Source organism: Mya arenaria, chromosome 15 (genome assembly GCF_026914265.1).
Source record: "Mya arenaria isolate MELC-2E11 chromosome 15, ASM2691426v1".
NCBI lineage: Eukaryota > Metazoa > Mollusca > Bivalvia > Myida > Myidae > Mya > Mya arenaria.
The window spans coordinates 16,402,205-16,424,227 of record NC_069136.1 but is presented as its reverse complement, the minus strand read 5'-3'; the positions used below and the strand labels follow the sequence as shown (position 1 = coordinate 16,424,227).

At 35.8% G+C, this 22,023-nt stretch overlaps 1 protein-coding gene across 2 annotated transcripts in view; it reads left to right on the top strand.

The window, feature by feature from the left end:
* LOC128219685 (uncharacterized) overlaps positions 1–22,023 on the top strand; it is a 120,879-nt gene that overhangs the window by 66,406 nt on the left and 32,450 nt on the right. For both annotated transcript variants that reach the window (XM_052927595.1, XM_052927594.1), the window contains 20 exons: positions 346–465; positions 1,609–1,740; positions 2,593–2,718; positions 3,505–3,627; positions 4,264–4,392; positions 4,618–4,749; positions 5,390–5,530; positions 6,579–6,719; positions 7,795–7,914; positions 9,218–9,343; positions 10,056–10,172; positions 11,612–11,818; positions 12,561–12,716; positions 13,123–13,306; positions 14,021–14,141; positions 16,477–16,566; positions 17,574–17,996; positions 19,022–19,116; positions 19,769–19,850; positions 21,513–21,692. In XM_052927595.1, coding sequence (XP_052783555.1) covers positions 346–465; positions 1,609–1,740; positions 2,593–2,718; positions 3,505–3,627; positions 4,264–4,392; positions 4,618–4,749; positions 5,390–5,530; positions 6,579–6,719; positions 7,795–7,914; positions 9,218–9,343; positions 10,056–10,172; positions 11,612–11,818; positions 12,561–12,716; positions 13,123–13,306; positions 14,021–14,141; positions 16,477–16,566; positions 17,574–17,996; positions 19,022–19,116; positions 19,769–19,850; positions 21,513–21,692 — 2,945 coding nt within the window. The remainder of the gene's footprint in view (positions 1–345; positions 466–1,608; positions 1,741–2,592; positions 2,719–3,504; positions 3,628–4,263; positions 4,393–4,617; positions 4,750–5,389; positions 5,531–6,578; positions 6,720–7,794; positions 7,915–9,217; positions 9,344–10,055; positions 10,173–11,611; positions 11,819–12,560; positions 12,717–13,122; positions 13,307–14,020; positions 14,142–16,476; positions 16,567–17,573; positions 17,997–19,021; positions 19,117–19,768; positions 19,851–21,512; positions 21,693–22,023) is intronic.

The following is a 22,023-nucleotide window of genomic DNA, read 5'->3' as shown; positions in this document are numbered from 1 at the left end:
GTTTCCAAACTAATGTTTTGACAGTGCTCTATGAGGCGGCGGTTTTGTGAAAATGTTTGTTGAAGTGTTTTCATAAACTAAACTCTCAATAATGGCAAACTCCAGCAAAAGACCGAATGCGAGGCTCTGTAAGTGGCGTAGACTGCGCTAGGTTTCATTAAAAATGGTGAAGAAATTGAAAAGTTTTCTTTGTTTAAAGTCTTCATTCAGCGCAAAATGTTGCCTTTCGGCATAGCATTTATGACGCAATTTATACACACACTGGTTCCTACGGTAGAATCGTTATAACATCAAATTCTGTATTCCATATTGCTGTGCACTATCTTAATCCGTTTGTTGTTTTAGGTTTCTTGTATTGTGGCGATGGAAACCAGTGCGATCCTGAAATGTATTGCGACCCGCAGTCCTCCATGTGTAAATGCCTGAATGGGGTGTTCGATGGAAATATGTGTCGTGATGTTCGATGTGAGTGTTCATATTGATATCACAGGTGCACGTCACATTGCCTGGAAACACTAATATATATTTATATTTTTATTTACATTTATCTATATTTTTTGGTCAAGATAGTGAATATATGTCAATTTAAGAAATATTAAAATAATAAAAAAAAAAATTATATTACTGTATCCAGGCAATGTGACGAGCACCTGTGATTGATATTTTAGACATGCGGATAGTTTGCCAAATCTGAAGAAGAATTAAATGAACCATTTATTTACATTAATGTTTATATCGTCCTACCTTAATATGAATTCATTTAGTCCTTGATATTAAAGTATATAATAAGGAGTCTCATCCAAAATTAAAATACTTATAGTTCAATAAAAGTGACACTCGTATTTGAAACATTCTCACTTACTATATATATATATAGTTTGAGAAGATTTAAAATAAAATAAATATCGCGATATTTATTAAGGATTCTGCTATGAGAATTTAGACCTGCAATTTTATAATACTGAATGTTTCAGTAGCAATAGGTAAAGCTAGGTCGTGGTTAAAACGCATTATTTCGTTTTCTAAACTGTTATTGCACCAGTCAATTGTAACCCCCACCCCCCAGGTCCGGGGAATGGTGGGGACTTTGAATTCCGGTCCAGCCAATCCCAGGTAATATCTCCGCCCTGCGAGGACAAACTGCTGGGTAAGTCCCTCCAAATGTACCTGCACCCCGAGGACATCATAGGTTAGGCCCATTCCCCGCTATTTTCCACCGCTATTTTCGGAGCGAAAATTCACTCGGCACTCCCGTATACCCCCGGACGTGGAGAAGGAGTGGTTACAATTGACTTGTGCATCTTCTTGAATCCAAAGTTATTTTCAGTGTATTCGTACTTAGTTTACTTCTTATGGATGAAGTGCAATTGATGGTGACAACTAAGTGGAACTTGTTTGGACGGCAAGCACATTTCAGGGCTTAGTTATTATCAGATCACTTATCATTAATGATAATGCCACAGTATTTGAAAACAACTGCCCGCATTCAATGAAGACATTTAAAGGTAATAATACTCGGTATCTATCTCTGGTCTATTGGGCGAAGAGTCAAACACGTAAGCTCTTTTGTTATTTCAGTCGACCAAAACAACTTTAATTTTGTTTCAGTCGACGAAAACAACCCGACACCTTGTACTGATAGTACCGCTTGCACACCAGGGATGATTTGCGATATGGGGATATGTGTTTGTGGCGATCCGCTAGTTTACGACGAGGTCACGTTCCAGTGTAGAGATCGAGGTAGGTCATCCATTATGTCGCAGCAAACACGATCGATATGGGCACGCAACACAAGTCATGCCTTCTTCACTCGACAACTTTCGATTTATTCACATATAATTTACATTCCCCTAGTCCATTGTGCAGATACAACTTCATGTTCAAATTGTATGACACGTCATTTTTTTTAAATATTGCGCTCTAATTGGATAAGCGTGACGTCATTTAACCAATGATATACGATGTTACAAATTCAGCTATTCTCTTATACAAACGTACCTTGTCTGTTACACTTCTTTAAAAATACTCAATTGCAGAAGATACTTCTTTATGGAAACCATTAGGTAAATGTAAATCATTAAAGAATTGGTCGCATTTTTTCTTGCGTTTATGCTGTATGAACGCAGTAGGGCAAGCGACCAAATGACTAAGAAGCGCTTGCAAAGTCGATAAGTTCATTTTCTTTGTAAATAATGTGCTCTGATTAGATAAACGCGATGTAAATGAGCATATCATATAAGCTTTTACAAGTACGAATGTTTTTTTTTATGAAATCGTTTGTAGTCTATAACGTTTCTCAAACAATTAATACTCGGATTAAGATGATTGCCCGGTCAACTCACGCTTTGTCGAAGTCGTTGAGACCTCAGGTAATATGCACTTTCTGTGTATATATATACTTAACGTCTAAGTTATATATATATACAGTTATATATATACGGTACAAAGTGCATATTACCCAATGTCCCAATAATTGAGTTTGTAAATCCGGTGCCAGTGAACTAACTATTAGTGTTTCAGTTTCTTATGAATCAACTGTAGCACGATGCATATTAAATGATGTAGTATTATACAATAACTCTTAATAAACAGAATACTACGACATGTGCAATGAAAATGAGGACTGCGAGAACATCATGGGAGGGGGATGGTGTGATCATTCGAAGTGCCCGGCCCTCTGTATGGAGATTCACTATACATATGAAGACAACGACTGCGGTATTATATCATATTTTATTTTACAGTCAAACCCCGTTGGCTCGAACTCGCTTGGCTCGAATTCCTCGTTAGCTTGAACTGGATGTTAAGGACCGATTTCTTTTTACTGAAGGAAACCCAACGGGGATCGACTGTACAAATAGCCAAAATATGTTATATTTAATCGGGCTGTATTATTACATGTAAAGTCAACGATTGTGATTTTGTTAAGTTCTCGCAAAGGCAACGTCTAAGGTATTATAAATTGATGAACTATAGCCTGCAAGGGCAACGTCTCTGGTATTCCATCTTGTTATGTAATAGTTAGATAACATGAAGTGAATTCTTAATGGGTAAGAATGTCCTTCTTAACCATTAAGAATTCACTTCATGTTATCTAACTGACTTAGAATACAACCTCATTGGCTGATACATTGTCGACGCAAAATCTGACGCAGGGAGTGTGTATCGAATGATTAGCAATAGGCGGACCTTAAAACACGAGCGAAAGATGAAATTCTTAATGATTAAGTCTACTACTTAATGGTGGCTTATCTGCAATTTCATTGGCTGAAAATGTCTGTTGTATTCTAATTAATTAATTAATTTCGATATACTAATACAGTACCCGAGTAAACATAGTTATGTTCACATGCGGGTCCCTTTAGTTACTAGTTGATTTTGTATTCAAATCAGGATATAAAAAGCCATAAACTACGTCAATGTTCGTTTTTGTGCTAAACAACGATCATTCGGTGAAACTTTATTCACACCAGGTATTTATTAAACGATGTAGTTTCATTACAGTAAAGGAATGCAACCACAGCAGCGAGTGCGAGCTCCCCGGATCAGTATGTAACCCCACCTGGTCTCAATGTGAGTGCGAGGAACCACTCATATTCGATGGAAGCAGTTGCATTGACCAAAGAAGTAAACATAATTATTTTTATGTTTAATTTGCATTGAAACTCACCTTAGGCCTTTTATTTTTTATTGTTTGTTGAACGAACCGCCATAATTAAATATGTTCGAAGGATGGGAAATAAAATCCGAGCGTTGTTCAATCAAACATCTGGATAGAAAAATCAGCGCTTACGATTGGTTGACATAAAGCCGACTGGCTATTGAAACGATGAAAAGTTGATGTGCTTATTTTAATCGATTGGTTAACTTCGGAGCAGACGGGAAAACAGTTTGGAATTTCCAATTTGTTTTTCTGAAATCATGTTTTTCTTGTTAAACAAACAGTGGCATAAAGGTGTAAATGTTTTAGGTAAAAACATGTGTTTTAATATAATCAAGCTGTGTTGACTGTTGGGTCCAACGCAACAATTGGATTTGTTTCTACTCATTTCTCTCCTACCTTTCTGTGTTTAAATTTACTCGCTCATGTTTTCGTACCAAAAATTAATTTTCCCACAATTTATTTCGTTATTAAAAAAGTGCATTTTACAAACCATGAGCGAGCCATCTTTAATCTTTTATATTCATAAACATTTTATTCTCGTATTCAAACTGCTGTACTATTTTCTGTGTAAACGTAACTGAGTTGTTTGTTAAAAACAGGTACACTACCATCGACGCTCTGCACTAATGCCATTGATTGCCAAGGTGTCCCAGGGGCATATTGTGTATCAGGCAGTTGTGCATGCAACAGATCCGAGACGTTCATGCATGACGCTTGTGTTCCAAGAGGTATGGTCTTTATAAGTGTATAGACTATAGTTGATATTGTTCAAAATGTAGCTTTAAGTTATTGATATTATTAAAATGCAGCTAACGCCTCGGTCCATATACACTTTCGGCCGGTTCTGGCTGACTGGCAGGTTCTTATAATGTCATAATATTTTAGTGTGTGTAATATTTCTTAAATATTACTCTCAGTGGTGTGTAATATTTCTTAATTGTGTTCTTGTACAGGGCCCGGTGACATTTGTAATGCTGTAGGCGACTGCGGTGGCACCCCTGGAATTTACTGTGACATGAATATGTGTCCACCAATCTGCAAGTCTGGTAATGAGAGCAACGAACAAGGGTCAGGCGATAAGCAAGGCAAGTCACTTCTATTGCAATTCCTTAGGATGATCATATCATTTTAAAGGCATAGTTTAAGGAATGTTTGGCAAGATAATCCCCTGCTGTGCATCTTGCTAATTGCACTGGTGTCACAATAGGGGCCACTTTCCTGTATATTGGTGTATTGTCTTGGGGCCATTTTGTGTCCAATATTATAATCAAAACTCAAAAACTGCACAGCAGGACACTCAGATTGGAGATCCGATAAAAGAGATCAAGGCAGGTAGATTAAGATCAATACACAGAGGTTGTGTACTTACCCCGATTTTTTTTTTTTTTTTTTTTTTTTTTTGGGGGGGGGTGTCACCTATAAGCTTAAAATAGGCCTTTAAAGTGACACTTGTATTCAAATTCAATACATACACATGTATAACAAACATAAATGTTGAGTGATAAACCTTTAACAACTTTATTAATAACTTGCATTTATGGAAAATATTGATTACTTATAACAAGATTGTAACCATGTTTTTAAAAACTCCGTATTGTTGGATTCTAATCTTTTTCAAATAACAATGGAGAAGTAAGCATAAAAGGCATGATATATATTATATAACGTATGTGTTATATAACGTATGTGTTATATGACGTCTCAGAACTACTTTGTTCGTTACAGGAAATATCTGGAATACGATCTACCAGCCCTGCAACTCACCATTGGACTGTCATGAGGACCTGGTCTGCATGAATGACTCTTGCCAGTGCCTGGAAAACAGTCAGTTCGACTATAATGCAGCCCAGTGCGTTGTACAACAAGGTAAGAAATGTCCACGTGTCGGTATTATCAATTAAAATCATTACCTAACTGAATAGTGTATATTAATTTTCGTTTATTCAAAATGACGTTTAAAAGTTAAAGTTACCTGTTATACATGTATATACATGTTATTACATGTTTATTGAATAACCTTAAATTATTATTTTTATAGTTGTGGGTATCTACACAGTTATGTCAAATATAAAAAAGCAATTGATTTTGTGAAGTATTTGAGTTGCTGTTATGATAAATATTGGCATGATGTCATATTAAGCTTCGTATCTGATTTTCAGTCCCGGCACACGTATATAGTAAATAAATCCGAATGCTATAGGAATTATAGCAAAATGCTTAAGGACACTGGTTTTATTCTGTTATCCTTTTTAAAAAATACTTCTTGTTCGATCATCAATTTAAAAATAAATATATACAGAGGCTATTTGTAAGGGTCAGTGTAAGATCGTAATATATTTCACCGAGTGGGCACCAAAATAGTAGCCACGGGTTAAATATACACCTTTGGTGTTGACGAGGTGAAATATATCACTATCTCAAAAACAAATTTCTTTTTTATTACGTGCCTTCAATTAGAATAAAAGGTCAATTATGCGCCAATATGTATGCGCACATAACGACATTTCGGAAAAGACGTCGTTGAAATTGTGTCCCAGCCATGTGCAAGCTTTTGTTTGATTTGGAACCGAGAGAGGGCTTAAATTTAAAAACAGTGAAAAATATCAAAGTGATATTTTCACTTTCTGAAACAGTGAAATATCAATTCTATTTTACTGAGAAATCGCTATAAATCACCAGAAAGCGTATAATAAATATATAATATATGCGTTACAATCAAAACCCGAGGGCTCGATATCCCAGGAACCGGCCAAACTACTGCGAGCCTCGCAAAAATCGAGCCATTGCTTATAATGAGTAAAAACTAAATCGATCCTTTATATCCAATTCGAGCCAAGCGATATCGAGCCAAGCGATATCGAGCAAACGGCTCTCGACTGTATATGATATATCATAACCACCTTGTCTGTTTTAGATACTATTATGGGTTCGATCTACACGCCGTGCAACTCATCCTCAGACTGCCACGAGGACTTGGACTGCAAATATGGCCTTTGCCTGTGCCCGGAACACAGTGAGGTTGACTATACTGCATACAAGTGCATATTCACACAAGGTTAGAAATAGCCAATTGGCCGGTATTACAAACTTAGATCTTAACTGAACTCAGTATTTTTCATTTGTGTGTGTTCAAGTTCAAATGATGTCTAGAAGTCACTTTAAAGCTGCACTCTCACAGATTGAACGTATTGACATCTTTTTTTTTCTTGGAACGAGCCGATTTTTGCGAATATGCATGGAAACCAGTTATTTAAAAATGCTGACAAAAAAATTAGATAGCAGATTTTCATATTCAAGTTCAAAAACTGATGTTGTAAGCATTTTTCTTAAAACCGTTAGTAAACGGTTTAAGCCATAAAACATTTATTTTCCAACGGAAATATAAAAATCTGCAATCTGATCTTTTATCAGCAATCTTTTATCACTGGTTTGCAGATATTTACGCAAAAATTTGCTCTTTTCAAGACAAAAAATAAAAAAAAGTTGTCAAAACGGTAAATCTGTGAGAGTGCAGCTTTAAGATACAAGCACTTTAAAACAAATCAGATACTTACATTAAGACTTACAACATGTGATAACATGTTCTATGAACACACGCCAAGAAATAACGAAACAGGGTTTGGTATGGGCATATGTCAAATGTTAAGAATTTATTTTGTGGTGTATTTGAATTGCTGTTCTAATCAACAACGCAAAATTTCGCAACATGTTTCACTCCTTGCTTACAAATCTAATACAGGCGTCCAACATTTGGAACTCCTCGGTCATTTTTATCGAAAACAACCTCGAATGTATGCCAGTACATCAGTTGAAGTAGTTCGTATTTATGGAATTATATCATTAATTAAATGTAGTGTTTTTAGAGTTGTTTTATAAAATTACTACGCGATCTACTTGCAGCGGACTTAAACGTACCGCTTTTTGAGTATGTAAACCGTCCAAATACATCCGAGGTTGTTTTCGATAAAAATGGCCCAGGAGCTCCGCATTGACGTCCAAATGCTGAAGGACGGTAGCGTTTCTGTATTCTGTATTAAATAATCAAAACTCATCATACTGTTACGTCATGCGTACTCAATAGGTATTACAATGACCCTGTCTTATCTTCCAATACCTATTCAATACAATAGGTTATTGTCGAGAGAATCAGGACTGCGATGCCTACCTACCGAATTCTGAATGTACCGAAGGAGTTTGCGGCTGCCCGAAGAAGCACGAGCAAACAGCCACAGGATGCAATCCTATAACAGGTAACGTTTAACACCTGTGTTGTTGTTGTTTTTTGTTGTTGTTTTTCCTACATACAGTCGAACCCCGTTTGCTCGAATTCGCTTGGCTCGAATTATAGTTGGCTCAAACACAATGTTAAGGACCGATTTCTTAATACTGAGCGAAAGCATTCGCGCTTGGCTCGAGTTTTCCGAGGCTCGAGGTATGTTCGCCCGTCCTTTGGAGTTCGAGCCAAAGGGGTTCGACTGTATACACAAGATCGATATAATCTTCAATACACGAGTGCCGTCGTGATCTCTGGCGTTCGTAACTTGAAAAAAAAGTTTACTAAATTTTTTTAATACTTTTAAATATACCAACTAGAAAGATCAGCCCATAAATATAGATAAAAAACTGTTTTTTTTATCATTGCTAATCCATTATCCCTTGTTATGACACAAACATCAAATGTTCATATCACAACAAATCTAAACAAGATCACACGCATGATATTATAAAATTTGTGTATACTTCCTCGTAATGTTTTCATTATCATTAAATCTAGTACAGTAAGAAATGAGTTAATGCACATTAAAAATGCTTAATGCTAGTGTGCATCATGTATTGTTACCAAATGCATTCTGAATTTATAAAGCATGTCCAATAAGAGAAAAGAGTAGCAGTCTTTACTTTAAGCTGCGCTCTCATAGATTGGCACTTTTGACTTTTATTTTTCTTGTCTCAGAATCAGCTGATTTTGTCATCAGTACTTCCAATTCAGTGATATAAGAATAAAAAAATAAAAATAAAAATGGAACAGATTTCATTTGTTTTGAAAAATGCCGAAAAACTCCTTTTTTAAGCGTACGTCGTATTAGAAACGCTTTTTGCCATAAAGCATCAATTTCCGAACGTACATATGGACTACTGGTCAGCGATAAACATACCCGAGGGCAGTCAACACCCAGTAATGCGTAAAAGCCTTAAAGCTATTCTCTCACAGATTGACAGTTTTGACATTTTGCTGAGTTTTTGTCACAGAATCAGCTAATGTTGGTATCGATTGTTCAATTCACTGATAAAAGTTAAAACCACAATAAAACTGATCAGTGTTTGAGAATTTATTTTTCTTAAAGCGTTAGTAGTGCTTTAAACCATAATATATTAATTTTAGAGCGTTAATATAAAATACTGCGATCTGATCTTTTGTCAGTAGTCATATATGACTTTTTTCAAGACATTTACCCAATTTAACTCATTCCAAGACAAAAAAAATGAAACAAGTTGTTAAAACGGTCCATATGTGAAAGTGCAGCTTTAAATTGCCTAAGTTTAATGTTTCAGTTTTATACCAAGCATGCGCTTCGGACCTTCCCTGCAAGATGGTTGAGCATGCGCATTGTAACGCTTTCGGTGAATGTGGTTGTTCAGCAGGCTTTGTAAACGACGGAAACGACGGATGTGTCGAGGGTAAGTGGACTTGAATTATCATGGGGCTATATCAATGTTTGTATACCACGTGATAAATTACGTCATAAATGCTTCGTAGGAAGTCAATATCTTTATTATTTCATCATATATGCTACGTCGAAAGGCCCTAATTTGCTTAAAATGAAGACTTAAAACATAAAGATTACTTTTCTTTTACTACACCATTTTAAATGAAACAAAGGACAGTCTATGCCTCTTAAAGAGCCCCGCCTTAGTTTTATTACCGAGGTTTAATAAGGTGATTAGTTTCCTTGAACACTTGGACTAACCTGTATCCAAAATAATGTTTTGACAATGCCCTATCAGGAAGCGCGGTTTTATGAAAATGTTTGTCAAAAGGTTTTAAGAAACTAAACTCTCAATCAAACACTGGTAAAAGACCAAAGACGGGGCTCCATAAGCGGCGTAGACTGTGGCATGTTTCATTTAAAATGGTGAAAAAAGGAACGTTATCTTTGTTCAAAGTCTTCATTCGAAGCAATATGTTGCCTTCCGACGTAGTAATTATGACGCAATCTGTCACGTGGTATACACACACACACACACTGAATTAAACGACTTAACAGAAATAAAAAATGTCGTTTATTTGTTTTCGGTAATGGTTTCAGTAACTAAAGTGTTCCTGGAAGGATGCTGTGCAATCCGGATATCACAAATCAATAATTTTTAGCACCGGTCTTCTTTATTTCAGTCCTTGGCTCTAATTGTACATCTGACGAGATGTGTTCGCCTGCACAAGGAATATGCGAATTCGGCGTATGTGTCTGTGATCCAGTGCTATTTGAATGGAATGGTTTTTGTTACACTGGTTAGTATTTAAATTATTTTGTTAATATATGTACATATGTTTCTTTTGAACAGCCAGCTTCCAATTTCCATTGGCCAAAGAGTGTTCTGTCGTTATTGTTGATTTCACTACTGCCAAATGATTGATCGAATAAGTTCGACATGATTTACATGCTTGTTTAAAAGAGATTTTAACATGCAGTCCATTCAATTTGAAAACTCATCAAATCTATCGAAAACAAATATACAGTCGGAACGCGTTGGCTCAATATCCCAGGGACCGGTCAAAATACTTCAAGCTTCGCGAATATCGAGCCGAGCGGGAATGCTTACATAGCGTAAAAGTCAATCGGTCCTTGACATCAAGTTCGAGCCAACGAGAATATCGAGCCATACGATATCGAACCAATGGGTTTCGACTGTATTTCATTAATCTACCATAGGAACACCGTATATAGAATTGAATTTAAACATTTTGAAAAAGTCCAAGAAAAGTACCAAAAAAATATTCGCAAAAGTGATCATGGATTTGCGAAAATTCATTCATGAACCCACGTGACTTAATTGAACAATTCAGAAGACATCAAAATAAAATGTTGCCAAATTAGAAGAATATAACTACGTTTTTAAATTAAAAATATACAATTGAATTTTATTTGTATTATTTATTTTAAAAACTTAGTTATTTTCGTAGTAATTGGGCAACATTGTATTGACAACAAATGGGTTTATCGTCATTACTAGTGCGAGAACTGCATGGATTATATTTTGAAATAAGTGCGGCTTGACGTTATATTTTAGCGGGTTTTTTTTTTGCATTAAAGAGCTTCGTGGCTTTGATAGTGTATACTGTTAAGCCGCTGTGAAAAAGTTTTTCTTGCATACCGGATGTGTGTTTCCGGTCATGTGACTAGTGCTGGAAAACCCGTCTGACATCCCCTATGTAAGATGAGTCACGCGCATCCGCGACACTTTTTATTGTATGGTTTATGAAAAATATATTATGCCATTTCAATAAACCCCGACCCTCGGGCACGTTGCGTGGCCTGGTAACTCGGCAAGCCTCGTTTCCGGCTAACGTGCGTGCGTGAACGAGGGTCGGAGTTTTATATCCGTACCGGAAACACATGATAGATAAATATAATTTTCCATGTACTTTGACACGTTTTCTTGTTTCCAGTGCAGAATTAAACGCATGTTTTGTCTGTATTATTTTATCATTTTCTATCTAATCATACTTGTCATATATAATTGTAAAATTATATGTTTTAAGACAACTACATCTCGTATTTCATATTTATTTCAGCAATGTGTTTTCATATTTACAAAATGAAATAAAATCCTTTCAAATGTTATACAAATGATATGGGTTCATCAGTCACTCAAATTTGATATAAATGTACATCGCATAAAGATGCTTTGGCAGTTACATTATATGAAAGGTAAGATAATTATTTCCAGACCAAGGGTGTGCGGATTATGTCGAAGAATTACCAGACATTGACCGGAGATCTACAAACTACCATGCGGGCTTGCGGGAACTCCTAATTTCTGACCTTCACGCCTGGGACGAGACGAAACGGTTCAACATTGGGCCGCGTATGCTTGCCGTTGGTGACGCACCAGTGGGCTCCTGTGCCACGAAATTTCCAGTTACAATGACAGAAGGTCAGAATGACTTAAAGGCCTAGTTTAAGGAATGTTTGACATGATAATCCCCTGCTGTGCATCTCCTGTTAAATGCACTAGTGTCACAGTAGGGGCCAATTTCCCGAATATTCGTTTATTTGCTCAGGGCCATTTAGGTTCCATTTCTAATAAAAAACTTTCAAAACTGCACAGCAGGATACTCAGTAGGAGATCTGATAAGAGGGATCAAGGCAAGTAGATTAAGGTCAATAAACAGAGGTTGTGTACTGTACACAGTTTGTTTTGTGGTTGTTGTTTTTGAGGGGGGGGGGGGGGAGAACTAGGCCTTTAAGGTTGAGAAAAAGAGCGTGTTCATTTTGACTGAATCGTTGCAATTATCTTTTGTTAGTTGATCATGGCAGTATCAAATTAAGAAAAAAACATTCAAAGGGTGAACACTAAAAGAAATTCTTGCAAAGGATATTAATAAATATCGTTTTGCTAACGACACGTGTTTGAGGATCAGTTTTTAATGAAATTTAACACTATTATATAAATGGAAAATCATTCCTCAAATCATTTTACAATTAGCACGCCTTCATAACTGTTTGTTTGCTATAGGCATGACTGCCTGAAATCATTAAAAGTTGTTGTAGGTGTTGTTGTTGTTGTTGCTGCTGCTGCTGCTGCTGCTGTTGTTGTTGCTGTTGTTGCATTGACTTAAAAGGAACTGACTTATTGTTAAGCAAAATTGTACTAGAAGATTATACTATCATTTCAGCAATTATGACCGAAATGGCGGATGGAGAAACTTTACAAAAAAATGTTACGATCCGTGGCATTGATGACGAAATACCGGTAAACATTCAAAAATGCGGCCCTAATTTCCACGTAGAACTGCCTTCTCCACCCATTGCATTTGCCGCATACTGTCTAAGTAAGCCATCTTAAGTTATTCGTTCGCAAATGCATATAAAGATTAATGTATAGGTCTACATATTTATACATACATATATTTAAATTTCAATCAATTTTATCGTTTGGTTTTTAAAGTTATGTAATCAAATATATATATATACCACTAAACGTTAAAATCAGAGCACTTGTGTATGCTATTCTGAAGCAGCAACTGCTATAACTTTCAACTGCCTGTTTGTTGTTTTATTTTACTACAAGACGAATTTTCAAAATAAAAGCAAAAAAAAAAAACGGCGAACACCATTTGCAATGCATGTTGTCCAATAAGAATTATGATTAATAAAAATGTATGTCAGATCTTAAAGTTCGTAAATGTCGGTTAAAAAATATAAACAAAACATCATCCTTTTTCGTTCTTAATCTAGACAGTGGACCAACCTCTCAAACAGAACCATTGGAAACGGCACGTGTTGCGTATGTCAATCAGCATCTGTACTTTATCGAAGACATGGCAACCTATGTCCCGAAGCTTGCCTTTTCCTGTGATGCAAGCTCATACAATACAGGAGATGAAAGCCTAGATGATGGCTACTACTATGTAGTAAATTGGTAAGAAAATAGACCATCGGCGGATACCCTCCATATGCTTCGTTTTGTACCGTGGTCAATATGGCTAAGACAATATCGTGATAATGATTAATTAATGAGGCAATTTCACTGGTTCCGCAAAGTACCAGATGATTTACAGTTTGCAATATTATTTGGAAGAAGTCAAGACCACACGGCCACGGAGTCTACTTACTCTGTATTGTAATTAACATGCGAATTCTTGTCTCTCATGCAAAATAATTAAAACGATATTTTGTCAGTCAATTGTCCCACGATTGTTTTGCTATAACAAAATGAATGAATAAATGTCGGATACAATGGTTCTTATGAGGTTTAATGAGAGAAAGGTGCAGAAAACACGACATTTCAATCTTATGAGACGATAGTTGGTCACAGTAAATCTTTCAGCACTCACCAATCATTTAATATGTTTTGCGTGTTTAGCTTATAAATACACGGTGAAAATCTTGCTATCAGTAATTATTTTTTCCATAAATGCATTATTAAGTAAGTAGATAAAGGTGTATTACTCAAGATTTTAAATTTGTTAAACATTTGTATGTATTGATTTTGAATAAGAGTGTCACATTAAAAGATGTACCATTATAAATACTTTATATTTTTATTGCTAAGGCAAACATACAATACCACCAATGGTACGTTTTGTTTGAGAATTTAGATCTGACAAAACCTCTTTGTTATGTCCTTGTCTAGGTATATTGACAACGTCCATTGCCATACATACGGGCCTGTACGAAAACAAGCATGGATAAATGCAACACTTACCGAAGACGACATGGCAGAGTACTGCAGTATTGCGCATCTTGGATTTGAAGTATGTATATATATTTTTAACAAATTATCGCGATGAAGAGCAATTATTTGTCACAGCTTCCGTTTGTAATATCATAAATAAGGCTTCGCTGTATAAACGATGCCTTTTTAATTTACAAACAAATGCATTCTATATTCGTTAGGCCTAAAACAAATACATTTGGTTCGGGTTACCCGACCCTACCTACGGAATAGGCGCCGACCCTAACGTTTTTATAGTCAGTTTGAAAAAAAAAATGAAAAACTAAAAAAAAAATTCTTTTTTTTTTGCTTTTAAATATATTGTTTAAAACCTTAATTGCTTATATAGAAGATAACTTTAACACCATTCTCCAATGATGAAAATGACATTCTTATATAAAGCCTAATAAAAAAAAAAAAAAAAGCCTACCTACCCTACCTATTTTTGAAAAGTATGTTACCCTAACCAAACAATTTGTTTTTAGGCCTTAGAGAAAAAAACATACAGTTGACACAACATTAGTAAATGAGCATTTATAACGTTCGGAACTCCTCGGCTTTTTTCAAAATCAACCTCGGATATATGCCGGTACATCATTAGAAGTACATGTAGTCCGTAAAATTTTGAATAATAATAGTTATCTATTGTAGTGGGTTTACGTTTTTTTCTTCTTATTTTTAAATTGATTGTCAGCGATCTGCTTCCAGCGTAGTTATAACTTATATGTAAAGATAACTGATATTATAAACCGTCCATATACATCCGAGGTTATTTTCGAGGTGTTCGGAATGCTAGCATAAATAACATTCGATCCATTGCGTTGTGGCGGATCCGTGTTCTAGTGGCAAAACACTTGACTTTCAATCCAATGATCGCAGGTTCGGTTCCCCGCCGCACCACTAAAAATACTAATTGTCCTCCGGGAGGGACGTTAAATGGAGGTCCCTTGAGTCAGTGTTGTACACAGGTGCACGTTAAAGAAGCAGGGTACTCTAATCAGGGTTACATTCTGTCTGTGCACTATGCTCCAAAATACTAAAATGACTAACACTCTAACTGGAGTACTCGCCGTATCGGCAAGAGTGCAAGTTAAAATGAACTTTGTTTGTTTATTTGAGTATGACAAGGTCTGCCCGCGCCCATTGGCTGCATTATGGCTTGACCCGTCGTGACGCCATCACGACTTAAATTGTGTTAATAAACCATAAGTGACATGAGATAGATGTGAGAGCAATTCGCAGTCAAATCCAGACATTTGAAGACTTGAAGAAACAGAGTGAGATATAAGAGATCCGGGTGCGATACCCTATCTCTTTGCAAAGAGAACTATTGATTCTTTAAACGTGCTCGGTGTAAAGCACCGATACGCGGGATACAACTTTCTTGGGTTGAACCAGTATTGAGTACACCACTTTTCCAAGCACTACCCTTTAAATGCCGAGCGCCAGGCAAGCGAGCTACATGTACCAGCTTTTAACATTACGCGGCCCGGGATCGAACCCACGACCTGCCGCTCCGTAGGCAGACGCCTTAACCTCAAGGCCACGGAGACGGTTTAAAATGAACTTACACACCACTTAGCGTTGTCATCTCCTCTATCTCATTCACACTGTGGTTTACCCCTGTGCTCTGATTGGTTTGATATGCACGAAAAGTCTAAATGGGGTCACATGACAGTCTTATCATTAAATGTTGATAATGACCGCCAATGAAGTAACCAAAATTTAATAACATCAAACATCGTACTATGTTTTCTTACTGAAACTGAATCACATTTACGATTGTAAAATGTTCAAAACTGCACGAAACAACAGCAACAAACGCCCTTGTCAAGTTCATAATACAATGATAGTATTCATTAAAATGATTATTCTTACTTACATTCAAATCTGTTGCCGACCAGCACATCTTTTAAGATCTTTGATACAGATCGAATGTATAAAGTATTTGCATTGAAATGTTTAGATTTTAATTTTTTTATCTACATTCCACAAGGCAGACCTTATGAAATTAATTAAAAGTTATATTATGCCATTTTAAAGGGAGCCCCAAAATAGAAGAAGCTTGTGTATCAATACTCTTTGTTTACTGACCATTCCGCTGACCAATACGAAAAAAACGTAGTGGCAGAATTCCGCCATTATTTTAACCACGAAATTTATTTGTAACGATATTTTATTGTTCTGGTATTTTATTTAAGTTAACTTGTGACGTTATGTTACTCGTTGGGAGCCGTTTTGGGTTTAAGCCGTGTCAATGCACACATCTGTAGTTATTCCTTGACTACCCGGCTCGTAGCCCGAAGTACATTTTATTTTATGAAGTACATTTTATTTTATCGGTAATGTAGTGTATTGTTGTGTATTACTTTCAGCTGCGGTGCTCCTATTCATGGTCAGAGTCATTATTCGATGTTGGGTCACAACTGGTTACAAGTCCTACTATCTTCGTAGGAGAATCAAAGGTACACAATATTGTTATATTCAATGCATATATGATACACGTATTGTCTATGTACTGCTATTTCTGGTAAGAACATAACGTAAGAGTAAATTAAATAAAAAAAAATCCTGCAGGCAATCTTCTTCTTCTGTACTTCTGTACATGATAATTTCATGTTTTATTCCAGCGAGCAAAAACCTTCAAGCAACCTTCCTCTTTAGTACGTGATAATTCTATGTTTTATTCCAACGACCAAAACACTGCAGGCAACATTCCTATTTTGTAAATGCTTGTTCTATGTTTTATTCCAGCGAACAAAAACCTGCAGGCAATCTTCCTCTTCTGTACGTGATAATTTCATGTTTTATTCCAGCGAACAAAAACCTGCAGGCAAATTTCCTCTTTTGTACGTGATAATTCCATGTTTTATTCCAGCGAGCAAAAACCTGCAGGCAACCTTCATTATCTGTACTTGATATTTCCATGATTTATTCCAGCGAGCAAAAACCTGCAGGCAACCTTCATTTTCTGTGATAATTCAAAGATTTATTCCAGCGAGCAAAACCCTGCAGGCAACCTTCATTTTCTGTACTTGATAATTCCATGATTTATTCCAGCGAGCAAAAAAACCTGCAGGCAACTTTCCCCTTCTGTGATAATTCAATGATTTATTCCAGCGACCAAAACCCTTCATTCATCTTTCCCCTTCTGTGATAATTTAATGATTTATTCCAGCGAGCAAAACCATTCATTCAACTTTCCCCTTCTGTGATAATTCAATGATTTATTCCAGCGACCAAAACCCTTCATTCAACTTTCCCCTTCTGTGATAGTTCAATGATTTATTCCAGCGACCAAAACCCTTCATTCAACTTTCCCCTTCTGTGATAATTCAATGATTTATTCCAGCGAGCAAAACCCTTCATTCAACTTTCCCCTTCTGTGATAATTCAATGATTTATTCCAGCGAGCAAAAACCTATATGCAACTTTCCTCTGTTGTACGTGATAATCTAATTTGTTATTTCAGCGAACAGTAGCCGTGTATGACAATGTATGGAAGCACCCTATTCTGACCATCTTCAACACGCCTATTGGCTGCAAAGGAAACTCATCTGAATTGTTTTGTGATCTTGAATTTAAATTAAAATCCGGCGAAACGTGTCCGCCCGTGGCCGGTGGTTCCGATGATGCCAGGTGTGGAGTACGCTTCAGAGGCCTTACAAAGACTGGGCTTGACTTTTTCGGCAGCTGGGCTAATTTCCAATACAGTCTGATGCAAGGAGGATTCTTTGACACATACACGTTCGTTCCGGTGAATACTACTGGCGGCTATCACACCATTGACGCAATGAACGACGACGATGTGTTTACGGAGGAATTTTGCCAACCGGTGCCAGCAATAGAACAAGAACATGGTCTTTGGGACAGCTACACATGGCCCCCAATTAAAGTAATGTGTTTCTTAAATTGTAATTTATGGGATAAAAGTAACTGTACCCACCACCCGAGTTATTTAAATTTGTATCAGTGTTTCGCATGTGTGAATCATTTCAATCATGATTATAATGTGGGAAGCAACTGTTGTTTTACCATGTCAATAACTAGCGTTCGTATACTCGAAGAGTGTTTTCATTTAACCGCATGGTAGTTAGTACACGGTTTAGATCCGCCTACATGTAACTGTTCCGATGTAGGTGTATATGTATGAATTTGAAAGAAATAAAAAAGAGATAGTTATATATCCCGATAAATTGTACAAACTTATAACATTGGAATCTTGTATTATATCATAAAAAGAAAAACTTTCGCCCCCTTAGTACAGCAAGGTCCAAACTAGATATTTTTCCCATTTTTTTCGGGGGGGGGGGGGGGGCGGGCGTTTTTCTATACTCTTAATTATACTTTCGATAAAAAACTACCAAGTGATAAACCATAGTTTACACATAGGGTACCATAGGATGCAAGTTACCTTTTTGCACTGATATACATGTTTGTTTAATAATGAAATGTTAAGTGTTTAGAGTTACTGCATGTCAAATGACACCCTTTAGCATTCACTAAATAAAAACTAAATAAAAAGATGCTTGGAGTAAAAAGTTCCATGAGTCATACTGATTTATTTTCCAATACGATTTCAAGGAATGGTTGCATTATAAAAAGAAAAGTACCATGACAAACACAAAAAATAGATATGAATAGTTAAAGGGGTTGTTCTTTTCACACTCCTTGGGTTTATAAAATTTCACAATGTCCACAACCGTGAAATATTGTGTTGCAACTTACCGATTTTCTAGTAAGTAAAACATTTAAATCCGACTACTAGTATCTCGAAAACAAAAATAAAATGCACGTGACACCTCACTTCACTAAGGGGGCGATTTGATTCTGACATTGTTTTCCTTTTTAATCCATGTGCATTAAGACATTACGTTAACTTGACAATACATTGTGTACATTATTCTTTTGTAATTACAGCTTTTCAAAGCAAAAGAGGATAAGAAAATTACTTGCTCGGTAGGATGGGACAACGAGAGAAACTTACCAGTCATGAGGAAAATCAATGAAATAGGGTGAGTATAAGAACCCATATAAGAAATGATTTAAAATAATATTACGAAATCCAAAGTCTGCTTGATATCTTTTTAAAGGCCTGGTTTAATCCTGTGTACAAGTGACCCCACCCCCCATAAAAAAAAAAAAAAAAAAAAAATAATAATAAAAAAATAAATAAATAAATGAAATCAACAAAAAAAAACAAACACACACACACACACACACACACACACACACACACACACACACACACACATATATATTCCTATTTCCTCTCCGAAATTGATGTTTTATGCATTTTTCTTAAACCGTTAGTAACGGTTTAACCAATAAAATATTCTACTTGGAATGGAAATATGAAAATCTGCGATCTGATCTTTGTCAACAGTCTTTCATCACTGGTTGCAGATATTTACGCAAAAAATTGCTTATTCGAAGACCAAAATATAAAAGTTGTCAAAACGTTCAGTCTGTGAGAGTGCAGCATTAAGATTACGACTAAATTCGGTATTAAAACGCATATAAGACGAACCATCAAATAGTGAATAACAAGAGGGTATACAAAACAATTTACATATTTCATTCAAAGAAGATTTTTAATCTTTTTGTTTACAGTTGCATCGTTTGAATAAATGTACATTGTTTACTCACGAGTGTATTTTCTTTCAGTTTTGAGGCCAATTATTACGCGTTAGACATAAACGAAGTTGGGGAGTACCTGAGTGTAAAAAGTGCAACCAAACCGGTCGAGGTATTACATTTCTATATGATATATGGCCTGTTTTTAAAAAGTGCAACCAAACCGGTCGAGGTATTACATTTCGATATGATCTATAGCCTGTTTTTTAAAAGTGCAACCAAACCGGTCGAGGTATTGCATTTCTATATTCTGTTTAGCCTGTTTTTAAAAAGTGCAACCAAACCGGTTAAGGTATTACATTTCGATATGATCTATAGCCTGTTTTTTAAAAGTGCAACCAAACCGGTCGAGGTATTACATTTCTATATGATATATGGCCTGTTTTTAAAAAGTGCAACCAAACCGGTCGAGGTATTACATTTCGATATGATCTATAGCCTGTTTTTAAAAAGTGCAACCAAACCGGTCGAGGTATTACATTTCGATATGATCTATAGCCTGTTTTTAAAAAGTGCAACCAAACCGGTCGAGGTATTACATTTCTATATGATCTATAGCCTGTTTTTAAAAAGTGCAACCAAACCGGTTGAGGTATTACATTTCTATATGATATATGGCCTGTTTTTAAAAAGTGCAACCAAACCGGTCGAGGTATTACATTTCTATATGATCTATAGCCTGTTTTTAAAAAGTGCAACCAAACCGGTCGAGGTATTACATTTCTATATGATCTATAGCCTGTTTTTAAAAAGTGCAACCAAACCGGTTGAGGTATTACATTTCTATATGCTGTTTAGCCTGTTTTTAAAAAGTGCAACCAAACCGGTTGAGGTATTACATTTCGATATGATCTATAGCCTGTTTTTTAAAAGTGCAACCAAACTGGTCGAGGTATTACATTTCTATATGATATATGGCCTGTTTTTAAAAAGTGCAACCAAACCGGTCGAGGTATTACATTTGTATATGATATATGGTCTGTTTTTTAAAAGTGCAACCAAACCGGTCGAGGTATTACATTTCGATATGATCTATAGCCTGTTTTTTAAAAGTGCAACCAAATCGGTCGAGGTATTACATTTCTATATGATCTATAGCCTGTTTTTTAAAAGTGCAACCAAACCGGTCGAGGTATTACAATTCTATATGCTGTTTAGCCTGTTTTTAAAAAGCGCAACCAAACCGGTCGAGGTATTACATTTCGATATGATCTATAGCCTGTTTTTAAAAAGCGCAACCAAACCGGTCGAGGTATTACATTTCGATATGATCTGTAGCCTGTTTTTAAAAAGTGCAAACAAACCGGTCGAGGTATTACATTTCTATATGATATTTAGCATGGTGTTACTGTAATGACGTAATGTTTATGGTTCTCTTAATATCATCCGCTTCGTTGTTTTAAAATACGAAGTTTTAATGAATCAAATGCATTTGACACGATTTAGGTTTTTGGAATGATCTAAAATGACAGAAATATAGTAGGCTGTATGAGTAACATTTTTTTGAAACTTGGATCTATATGGACACGGTTGGGTATATTTTTCATGATTTTGAATTAACCATCTCTTATAATATGTATTGCTTATTCATTTGTATTAATCTACAATGTTTAATTCATGTAATTTCATTCACAAACACAGCCGACTCTTGCTCTGTAGAAATGAAATAAGAAAAAACCTGGTTATAAAAGTTGTTTTTATTTTAAATGTATTCGGCGAAAAACTGGAATATTTGTTTTGTATTAATACTCATTCTTTTTAAATAACTATTCAGGCCCAGATTAAAACTAAACCATGCACTACATCAACCAACGGTGTATGTGTATGCGCTTTTACGTACCGGGATGGCAACAAAATCTACACCGTTGATATTTGTGACGATGTAACGCGAGATGGTTTCACGTTTGTCGGCGATGATGAAGATGAAAGCACTGAACGAAACTACGACAACTATGTAACACATTATTAATTTGTTTGATTTTATTATCACGGTTTATATATAAATAGATGTACCCTTTTTATACCAAATTATTATGTTGACACAATTTGCTGTTTTAAAGTTTTGGTCAAAGGGAAGTAACTTCAATTAATTAAAAAAAGTTTTTTTAGTTGATATTTCACCGAAAGCATGAAAGAAATTATTAAAATGTTCAATATTAGGAACACGGTTTTGAAGGATAATACATCTGCATCTGTCAAAAATATGTCGTAGATTGCTAACATAATGTTCTTATTAAACGAAAGCTTTTACTACTTACAATGGATATTGTCACTTCTTAGTTTGC